Source organism: Stomoxys calcitrans, chromosome 2, assembly GCF_963082655.1.
Source record: "Stomoxys calcitrans chromosome 2, idStoCalc2.1, whole genome shotgun sequence".
NCBI classification, from domain to species: domain Eukaryota; kingdom Metazoa; phylum Arthropoda; class Insecta; order Diptera; family Muscidae; genus Stomoxys; species Stomoxys calcitrans.
The window spans coordinates 221296728-221307592 of NC_081553.1; the positions used below are offsets into that span (position 1 = coordinate 221296728).

Genomic DNA, 10865 nt, shown 5'->3' on the forward strand with positions numbered 1-10865 from the left:
TTTTTTTTTAATGGAATCAGAAACATTTTAAGACCCAACAGCACTGTTATGATTGTCAGTTTATATAAATATTCTTTAGTTTTTATACTCTTTAAATATATAATATAAAACTCCCTCACACCTTTTCAAATATCTTGACGCAATTCTAGTCTTATTAATGATCAATTATGAGTCCACTATCTGTCAAAATCAGTGATTAGTGCAACTCTGATTTTGTGTATGTTACTAGTTCGCGCCATTTTTCGTTGTTTGGGTGTATTATCGTTCTTAACTATAATACTCACACACAACCAAAGCTCGTTGACAGATAGTGCACATCGCGAGAAAAAATTGTACTCAGCTGTTTACGGTACACTACCTGGTAACTATGTCATGTTAATAGCATAGCGGCTTCTTAGCATCTATCTAATTATAACAATGTTTTTCTGTTGGGTTCACTTTCCTAATGCATGTAATTCATAAACTTACTGCCTCGCTACTCTTCCTTTTACAATTCGGAAAAGAATATTTTCCGTTCCATTTTTGGAAAAAAAAACCCGGCGGTGTTTTGATTCAAAGGAGTGATCATGCACCCAAACATAAACCTCAAATTCGTGTTTCAGGAGTTTCACATATGTGAATCAGGTTGCATCGAAATCGATGGTGCGTCCTATACATCCTATACAGCTCGTTTTTCGCAAAAATTTAAATATCACATTCGAATATTTTGAAGTAAATTTTTTATTGATCCAATTGTTTTTGTTATCAGCATTTTCGTGATTAATGCTTTTCCATTAAAAAATTAATTAAATCAATTAATTTTGGGATTGAAACCGATTTTTATTTTTTCCGTGTTGGATTCGGCCCAATCAAACTGAGCACGCTTTTATTTGTTGGCTTACAAATATTTCCAATGCAATTTAGTACTTCACGTAAATAATAATCGCTAACGCTTAGAATAAGTCTTCTGACTAACTGTACATTGGTATTGACAGTGTTGGTGGATATGAATAGAATAGGCGGATTAATTTTACAACTTTTTGGCACATTAGCGAGTTTTGGCAGCACACCAGGTAGTCATGGTACAATTAAGAAGTAGTGTCATTAGCACCAGCGTAGCCGTTGTCCGCTTTAGTATCAAATTTGACACTTTTTTGGACGATGCCACTTTTTTTATTTTGATACTAAATGCGATATTTTAACATTTTTGCGACACTCTTCCATCTATTTGTGCCACTTGTTCAAAAATACAACTATGTAGTGATTGTCTATTGTTTGTCGTCCAACAAATCGCATATAAATGTTGAATTTTTCGAAAAATTTAAAATTTTTGGTTACAAAATCTAAGATTCGGATTGACCGAACTTATCTTTTTTACACCTTTTTATAATATTTATAAAAGAACTGAATTGTTCGTTTTTGTTATACACATTTCATTTTTGCTTTTTATGAAAAATATTGTGCCAAATTTTGGATCAATTTAAATAAGTTTTTTTATGTTATTTATGTAAAAACCAGAACGTTTATTGTATGCTTTTGTTTTGGCTACTTCTAGTTTTTTTGTTTGTTTTTTTAATAAAAACTCAAAAAATGTGCCACTTTCTGTGCCACTTTTTAAAAATAAAAATGACACTTTTTGTGCCACTCTTTGAACATTTCCAACGGTTACGCTGGGCACTGGCTTAGGCTAGCTGTGGTCTACTGTTAAGTCACTCGCGAACCCCGGTAGACGGGATGACAGGACCTCAGTCACTTTTGGTGAAGTAACCGTGACTGATGCGCCAGGTTGTTCAACCGTCAATATATTGTGCATCCCGAGAGTGACAAGGCAAGGAAAGCCATTCGTCATATCCGTGGTCTCCGAGCCGATGGACAGCTATCACAATTTATCGTGGGCGAAGTTACAAATGTCATCCGTGGCGCCAAATCATCCAAGCCGATGGGCCCCGACTGAATCTCTACGTTGATGTTAAAGAATCTGGATTTACCTGGAGTTGAGTATCTTACTATTGTCCTCAACCTGTCTTTGAACACTCTTATAGTTGCTGATGTCTGGAAAATGAACAGAGTGATCCCGCTACTGAAGCCTGGAAACGACCCGAGTTTGGGGGAGTCGTACAGACCAATCTCCGTTTTCTCACCAGTAGCAAAGATGCTTGAGGCATTACTCCTCCCGAGTCTCGTAGGAGAATTTCTATTCGCCGAGCATCAACATGGGTTTCGAAGACTGTATAGCACAACAACTGCTTTGCATGCCATCAACGCACCGTGGAGTGAAACAGGGAGTTCCCCAAGGTGGTGTGATATCTCCGGCACTGTTTAACTTCTACCTATCCTCCATTCCACCCCCTCCAAATGGCATAGAGATCGTATCATATGCGGACGCTTGTACAATCATGGCATCAGGCCCCCACCCATTGATGACATCTACGATAGGTTGAGCGTCTACCTCAACGATCTTGCCTCATATTTCGCTGCAAGAAATCTGAAGATATCCGCCACAAAATCTTCAACCACATTGTTCACTACAAAAGCGCGAGAGGTGAATACTGAGCTGACTGTGATGGTCCATGGAGAAATGATTCCGACCATCAAGTGTCCCAAAATACTTGGCGTCACATTTGACAGCTCTTACACATTCTCTCCACATGCCACAGCAATCTGCGATAAAGTCAAAAGTAGAAACAAGGTCCTCAAGTCACTTGCTGGTAGCACTTGGGGTGCAGACATAGAAACCTTGTTGACCACGTACAAAGCAATTGGCCGGTCTGTGGTAAGTTATGCAGCACCAGTGTGGTCTTCTCAACTTTGTGGCATGCAGTGGAATAATATTCAGATCTGTCAGAATGCCGCCCTCCGAACTGCGACGGGCTGCCTCCTCAGTTCTCATGTGGGACACCTCCATCAGGAGACAAAGATCCTACCAGTCCGAAGACATAACTACATGCTGTCTAAGCAATGCCTTTTGGGCTGTTATCGCAGAGACCTTCCAAATCATCATCTTGTGGATAGATATCCACCGCCCAGAAGCCTTAAGGTAGATCTACATGATCTAGAGCGTGACAAGAGAGAACCTCTAGATCAAGCGGCATATCAAGCAGGTCTAAACAACATTCATGGAGACACGGTAGCAGATGCGGTAATTGGCTACCGGGTGAATGTAGTCCTTGGAGAATGACCGCTACCCATTGCACCTGAAGAAATCGACCTTCCCCGGCAAACCAGAGTAGTTCTGGCTCAATTATGTTTCGGCAGATGCAGCCACCTCAATTCCTACAGAGCTAGGATTGATGACGACGTGCAAGATGTTATCCCGATTGTAACCAGGGACCGCACAATACACGTCACCTGATTAACTGCCCGGCCAGACCCAGATCCCTGTGGACGCACCCCATCGTAGCCGCAGAGTTCCTGGGTCTTGACACTCAACGCAATCAAGCAGACGAAAGATAGAACACAATAAACTGCTACAACAACAACAACCCATATAACCCGATCTCTCGATTTGACATCTACAAATACATATATGAAAAATCCATGGTTTTTAGTTTCTGCCGTTGTGAGCAGTTTAGGAATCGGCCAAACCAAACTGAGCACTCTTTTATTTGTTGACTCACAAATGTTTGCTACGTAATTTACTACTTCACATAAACAATAATCACTAACGCTTAGAATACGTCTTCTGACTAACTGTACATAGTTTATTGACTGTTTTGGCGGATATGAATAGAATAGGCAGATTAATTTTACCGCTCTTTGGCACATTAGCGAGTTTTGGCAGCACACCAGGTAATAAAGTCTTCGTTTTCTAAAAACTAGTAGGCCGGCTAACTCATTATTTGTCGTTTTAAGCACACCATTTAAACATTAGCGCATATAAAATGTCCCCTCCTACAGTCTCCAGTCCAAAACGTCAACGCACCGAGGGACAGCCACTTTGTATTGGAACACATAGTGGCCAATTTCATTGTGATGAAGTGTTGGCATGTTTTATGTTGAAACAATTGCCCGAGTACAGTAACGCCGAAATATTCCGTTCTCGCAATCGTACAGAATTACAAGAGATATGCGACATAATCATTGACGTGGGTGATGAGTTTGACCATGAAAAGAAATGGTATGATCATCATCAGAAATCATTTCAAGCAACGCTCAGTTCTTTGCGTCCCGAATTTGGTGAACAATTTAATTCAATAAGGTAAGATAAATGATTTTATTAACTTCTAACACCCCTTGATTCATATATTTTTTTGCCTAGGTTAAGTAGCGCCGGATTGGTCTATTGCTTTTATGGTGAGCGTGTAGTTGACGAAATTCTAAAAAGGCACGCTAATATATCATTGAATCCTGAAAACCTAAGATTAACCTATGTTCAAATCTATCGTAATTTTATTACCGAAATCGATGCCATTGACAATGGTGTGCCAATGTGTCCAGAAGGCATAGAGCCGTTATATAAAATCTCCACTGGGCTCTCCAGTAGAGTGAATAAGTTCAATCCCTCTTGGGAGGAGGAGGGCACCAACATTAATGTTGATGAAAGGTTTCAGGAGGCTATGCAATATGTTGGAAAAGAATTTGTAGATAATGTTTTAAGCATTGGGGGCTCCTGGATAAAAGGCAGAGAATATGTACGCGAAGCTTTATTATCTGCCAAATCCGTTTACAAAACAGGAGAGATTTTACTGTTGCCAAGGTTTTGTCCATGGAAGCAACATTTATTTGAATTAGAAAAGGAAAACGATGTCGTTGGTGTAATTAAACTGGTTATTTTTACTGATGCATCTGGCAGTTGGAGAGTCGCAGGAGTCCCTGTCACACCAGACAGCTTTCTGGGACGGAAGTTTTTGCCTGAACCTTGGAGAGGTTTGCGAGATGAAGAACTTTCTAAACTAGTTGGAATCGACGATTTAATATTTGTCCACCATAATGGTTTTATTGCTGGTGCTAAGACCAAAGAAGCAGCTAAAGCATTGGCGATTAAGAGTGTAGAATATTGAAATTATAGAACAAAAAGGTAATTATTGTAAACTACACATAAGACTTAAATAAATAAGGCAATATTTCAAAGTTTAACAAAGCGTATAAAAATATTTTTTTATATTATATTAGGAATCGGTGGTCAAACAATACATTCTGTTCATAAGAAGCTATATCCATTTGCAACCCATTTTTTATCTTATGGTTTGCAACTCAGCTATAGTTGCGTTGCCAGCCGAGAAAACCATGAAATCAAAGTCATACCCATGATCTTGTGTTGTTAGTTCCATTCAATATTTAGAACGATGTTCAAGTGCTGCGATCTTTGAGGGCAAATTGGCAAAATGTAGGCTTTAAACGGCTCAAGCCAATACCAACGCTATTCCGACCGACGAACATGGCTCGATCGACTATTAAGACCATCGTTACGCACGGAATAACCAGTATACCCGAATCTAGTAAAGAGGAAATGCAAAATTTAACTCGAAAACATCAAGATTAAAATGTTTGCATCTTCAATTGATAATAATAGTCATGTAATGCAGTATTTTTTTTTCCGCATTAAATTAATAGAACAGTATTTTGGAATTTAAATAGGTACAATCATTTTTAAAAATTTCCTCTTTCTGTTTAAAACAAAATTTATTTTCATTTTAGTTTATTAATTGGACAATTCTAGACCTCTGCTTAAGAGAATTAATTACAAAATTATATATAAACAGCAGTAATACATAAAAATAATATTCATCTGCTACATAGGGAACTACTTAATCCATGCGAGTCTTCAGGGTTTTCACGGTAATCTTGTCCTTTTCAATAATATGCACAGTGGCACCCCAACCGCTTATGGCATCACGATCGAACGCATTGGTCATGGCTTGTGATATAACTTCGAACAACTGGTTGGGTTCCAAATCCGGTTTCCATAAGGTTTCACACATACCATACAGTTGCTCACCACAAGTGCCTGCCACAACAAAATCATCGGGTACATTTGGGCAACCGATTAAATCCATGTTACAAATGAAAGGTTCTAAAGTTTTTGGATCGAGACCAGCTATGACGGGCTCAACGAAATACGGCCCGAAGCGATGCTCGTACAAAAAGCTTGTTAGCATAGCAGCAAATGTGGCTGGTTGCATTTCACGATTTTCGCGAGTCTCGTATAGGTTTTTGCGGAACATAAGACGATCTCGTACTGTGAGGATATCAGTTTGTAAGCCAACAAGGCCCAAGAACATGCGAGGATTGAATTGGAACACTTTTTCAAAATCTGTCGCCAATGTTTGAGCCTGGACACCAAAACGACGATCAGTGGCAATGGCCACACATTCCTTACCGCGCATTGCTACAACGCAACCACCATTGTAAGCCAAGATTGACATATTTTTGAAGCTTTGTAGTTATAAATTGTAATAATTTCAATGATTTGCGTTATTTTCAGCAAAACAAATACCGCTTTGCAATGTTCCAAAGACGATGACTTTTTGTTTCACAAGGGTTGCCTTTATGCAAGGTTATGACAGTTGTCTCCTACTATTTTTAAGCAACTCTGTCAAATTGAGATACTGTGTTTTTCTTTTACAAAAATATATTCTATTTATTGCTGGGTATGCACCCTTAGTAACATTTTCGGTTGCAGTCGACATTTATGTAGTTTGTTTAATCTGCTACATTTATTATACAAACATCGATTTATAATTTCGGCCGAATTTTAATAATTTTTGGGTAAGGGTATTCTATTTTGCTTTCGGAATAGCCGCTGGAATTTGTAATTGTTTTGCAAGCGAAATTAAACAACAATCAAATGTTTTTGTTTTCATACCAAAACACGTTTCTTTACCTGCACTTATTGTTTTCTCTTTTTTATATATTATTTCTCAAATAAATAAAGAACAGTTTTCTGCCATTTCACTCACTATAAACAGAGTACCACTTTTCCGCCGATTTTCAGCCAACGTTTCGCCGACGTTTTTTTTTTTTATCTGGAGTTTGAAAGCATCCCGCTCAAAAAACTGAACAGAATACTCAGCTTAACAGAGCATATATGTGCTAAAATTAATTGTTTTTATTTGCAAACAACTCAATTTCATGTTGTATGGGCCTATCAAAACATACATTTTCATTCGTTCATTCGTAATTGCAAGAAAAAAATTATTCAACGACTTTGTCACCCTGTAACGCGAAAAAAAACTTCATTTGATCTGCGTACCTGCAGGATTCACTAATATAAGGTTAGGTCACTTGTGAAAACCTAAAGTGGAAAGTGAAAACCCTAAGTGGAAAACCATGAACATCATGAAAGATGTCAGATCTGCCGATTGAAAATGTCAAATAGGAGAAAACATAAACAAAGAATGTGTGTAAAAAGAAAAAGTTGAAATCCTCTATGGCAATTACAGCCAAAAATTAAAAAAAAAATGTATGTAGGCTGATCGCTTGGCTTAACCTTATTCAATGAATCCCGGCTTACATGTAAGCGAACATTTTGATAACGGTGTCGGTAACGAAAATTTCGTTTATGATGTCAATGTGTACTGCGCTTAAAGCTGTATAAAATTTTGTGAATGCCGGTGTTTGATTTGGTTTAAGTGGCAGTCTGCCATCAGACCCACTTAAACGTTCCTACCGTTGAACCATCCAGATCGCTTTGCGATTTTCCAGATTTGTTGGTGCTGATGGCAAAAGACGTTAAGATGCAGCGTCAATCTCCTGTTTCAAACTCCGGCAGTATGTTCCGCCAGCTGTTCGCGTGAGCCCACCTTATTTAATCCGCCTGCGTTCTAGTGGAATTACGAAACAACTCTGGAATTGGAAAATTCCATCAGCTGTGCTTTGACTTTACCTTGTATACTTTTGCCAAGTTCAACCATGATAACACACGGCAAATGCCACACACACGATACGTTAACAGCAACTTCAATAAGAAACAGATGATACGTTGCGTTTGTATGACTAATTTTTTCTTGGCCGAATGTGACATTAGTTCTCCGTTCTTGGTGAATTGCTGCACCTCTCCCGACTAAATTTGCGAAATAAAATAAAATTCGGGGTTTGCATATTGAGGAAAAATTGTAAAAACTACTTATAATTCTATAAAAATAAAAAATTAACCTAGCAAAACAATCAATGCCCAAAACCATTTTTGGTAAAGAATCGTATGCAACACGCAAGGGTAGTATTTGCAAGCAGTATCAGCAAGATTCTATAGTGTCAGACAAGACAAGTGACTGCTGTATGCAACTATAGAAACAGTGAGTGAGTGAGTGGTTTCAATTGTTCAAGCTAAAACTATATACGTCAGTCAAAGGGTAAAGAACACCAGACAACTACAATAGTCTATAGAAAAAACTAATTTTAATCTTCTTTATTAAGTACATAAAACACAGACGAAGAATCTACTAAAGCAAGGAGAGAATTATAATAAACGAACCATCAAAACGACCCCCCACTCAGGCGTGTGAAAATTCGGAAAATTTGCGAAACGAGCCGGTTAACTTCTTCACTAAAGTAAGGAAGAATATGGCCGAGGCTGTGGTAGAGGAACGGCCACCAGCGCCTCCTCGTTTTTATTGCCATAAATGCGATAAGGAAATCAATCCCAACACCGACTTCATATGCCCCATATGCTCTGGGGGATTTGTCGAAGAACTACTTCCAGCAGCAGCAGCGCCCAGTACTGGAAGTTCCGGTAGCAATACGGGATTCAATGAAGAACAACAATTGGAAACTTTGAGAGGACAAATAGCCAACTTGCTGGCCTCACGCAATGGCCCTAATTTGGAAATCAACATAAATCCTGGCAGCGGCTTGCCTCGCCAGCCGCGTGGCATAGTTTCTCTGGGGCCCACTGTGGCTACCGGGGGTGGACGAGTGAGGCCCCAAAGCCTGGGTCTAGATAATGTTTTGCTGGATTTTCTGCAATCGATATCTGTGGGTGGAGCTGGTGCTGATGGTGAAATAAATCCTTTCGACAATTCCCAATTTTTGTTTATGGGCAATCTGGGTGACTATGCTTGGGGGCGTGAGGGCCTTGATACCATAGTTACTCAGCTATTAAATCAAATGGAAACATCTGGCCCCCCACCATTGGCCAAAGATAAAATCGAAGAGATCCCAAAGGTAGAGATAACAGCCGAAGAAGTCGAACGTAAACTACAATGTTCCGTATGCTGGGAAGATTTCAAAATTCAAGAATTAGTACGTAAACTAGCCTGCTCACATGTCTATCACGAGGAATGCATTGTGCCATGGTTAAATTTGCATGGCACCTGCCCCATCTGCCGTAAATCATTAAATGGCGAAGAAGATGATGACAATGATGTGCATATGGATATAGACGAGGCTCAAGCTTCCTCCTCATCTGTAGCGGCGGCGGCGGCGACGGGTGTTGCCTCATCCGTATGTCCCATACATCAACAAAATGCAACGGGCAATAATCCTCAACAGCAGCCCGGCACCAGCAGCAGCGCAATAGGTGGTTCTAGTCAACAACAACAGCAGCAGCAACGCTCAAATCCTCCTTCCGACAATATATTTGGATTCGAGAGAATGGACAGTGTTGATTTGGATTAAATCATAGTTATTTTAGAATTAGAGCACTACAACAAGATGATAAATGATGAAGAAACAATGATGAAAATTATATAAAAAAAAAAACAAAAACCATATTTAAATGAAATAATGCAAGTTTTTTTTCAACATAAAATTGGCCTTGTTATAAAACTAGGGATCGACTTCTAGAAGATGAAATGAAATATATTGAAAAAAGGAGACGAAGGAAAGAATATTAAATAGCAATGTATGTTTGAACAAGCCCTTGCGCGCCTAAAAAATTTAACAACTACCGACGATAAATTAGAAAGCTCTCAATGTTTACAGGAGAATTACTGTAGCAATTAAAATAACTTATTATTTACACTAATTTATATAACTACTACGAGTAAGTTCTTAAATTTCGATACTAAATTCAGAACTTCTACGTTATTTTTTGTTTTTTTTTTTTTGTTAATTTGAAGGAATAAACTTGTAATTTTAAAATCTATCCATCTATCTAAAAACGTGTAAAGTCTTAATTAAATTTTTTTTACATCAAATATTTTAACCGTTACAAAATATAATGAAACAAGTGTTAATATGTTATTCTTCCTTTTATATTTACTCAAATTTCTCTATGATCGAATGAATTTCGAAATTTTAAGTAACAATCAATGTTATGGCTGGCACTATATTCGCTTTTCCGCGAAATTTTTTCGTAATTACTTTTTTTTAGATAATAGATTTTGTAGCAAAAAACTTGCTGACTTCATTCAGTTGGGCATTTCTCCATTACTTATGAAATAATTGTAATAAAAGTATTATGTTATTATTGAGATTTTTTAGTGTTTCAAAAAAGTAATCTGGAAAAACATGTGTTTTCAACTGTGAAAAACGAACATGGTATCAGCCATTACATGGGAAATCCGTATTGGTCTTCGTTATACTTTTCGTATATGCTAGCGATAACCACTTAATACCAAAAGTGCGTTTCATTGGGGATTAACTTTCAAGCAGTCCAAGCAATAGATAAACACATCGAGGCTATTCTGAACGGAATTGGCTTCAAATAACAACCGATTGCGAAGTCCTTTATTCAAATTTTGTAATACACAACCTTATTTAATTGCTGCTGTACCATTCCTGTGTTCTTAAATGCAATAAAAATCGTCAGCAAAAATATTGTTTTTCTTAGTGACCAGGCTCCAGAAGAGGCTAAAGAAACATCATCCCAACAAAAAAACAACTTGTTTCCAGAAAAAGAAACATTGATTTCCTAAAATCATTTCTAACGTGGCAAGTAGATGCCCATAAAAATACAACCATAAAACAAGTAAAAAGGCGTCAAGTTCGGCCGGGCCGAACTTTGG

General features: G+C 38.1%; 3 protein-coding genes across 3 annotated transcripts; 2 read left to right on the forward strand and 1 right to left on the reverse strand.

The window, feature by feature from the left end:
- The first annotated feature begins 3675 nt into the window (after positions 1 to 3675).
- Positions 3676 to 5059, forward strand: LOC106088303 (MYG1 protein). The gene is made up of 3 exons (XM_013253750.2): positions 3676 to 3768; positions 3832 to 4177; positions 4238 to 5059. The coding sequence occupies exons 1-3, from the start codon at positions 3702 to 3704 to the stop codon at positions 4977 to 4979; spliced, it is 1155 nt and encodes a 384-aa protein (XP_013109204.1). The 5' UTR covers positions 3676 to 3701; the 3' UTR covers positions 4980 to 5059.
- Positions 5060 to 5562: 503 nt separating this feature from the next.
- On the reverse strand, positions 5563 to 6472 carry LOC106088304 (proteasome subunit beta type-3). The gene has a single exon (XM_013253754.2). The coding sequence runs from the start codon at positions 6342 to 6344 to the stop codon at positions 5727 to 5729; it is 618 nt and encodes a 205-aa protein (XP_013109208.1). The 5' UTR covers positions 6345 to 6472; the 3' UTR covers positions 5563 to 5726.
- Positions 6473 to 7946: 1474 nt separating this feature from the next.
- Positions 7947 to 10094, forward strand: LOC106088306 (E3 ubiquitin-protein ligase Iruka). Its single transcript, XM_013253756.2, has 2 exons — positions 7947 to 8270; positions 8335 to 10094. Exon 2 carries the CDS (start codon positions 8482 to 8484, stop codon positions 9532 to 9534), a length of 1053 nt encoding a protein of 350 aa, XP_013109210.1. The 5' UTR covers positions 7947 to 8270; positions 8335 to 8481; the 3' UTR covers positions 9535 to 10094.
- The last annotated feature ends 771 nt before the right edge of the window (positions 10095 to 10865 follow it).

What these genes read in the sequence shown, in the direction of transcription:
- LOC106088303 (XM_013253750.2), top strand. Translation starts at nt 3,702, where the DNA reads ATGAATAGAATAGGCAGATTAATTTTACCGCTCTTTGGCACATTAGCG. An exon ending in GAGTTTTGGCAGCACACCAG is followed by an intron (nt 3,769 to 3,831) that starts GTAATAAAGTCT and finishes TGTCGTTTTAAG; the next exon opens with CACACCATTTAAACATTAGC. An exon ending in GAACAATTTAATTCAATAAG is followed by an intron (nt 4,178 to 4,237) that starts GTAAGATAAATG and finishes TTTTTTGCCTAG; the next exon opens with GTTAAGTAGCGCCGGATTGG.
- LOC106088304 (XM_013253754.2), bottom strand. Translation starts at nt 6,344, where the DNA reads ATGTCAATCTTGGCTTACAATGGTGGTTGCGTTGTAGCAATGCGCGGT.
- LOC106088306 (XM_013253756.2), top strand. Translation starts at nt 8,482, where the DNA reads ATGGCCGAGGCTGTGGTAGAGGAACGGCCACCAGCGCCTCCTCGTTTT.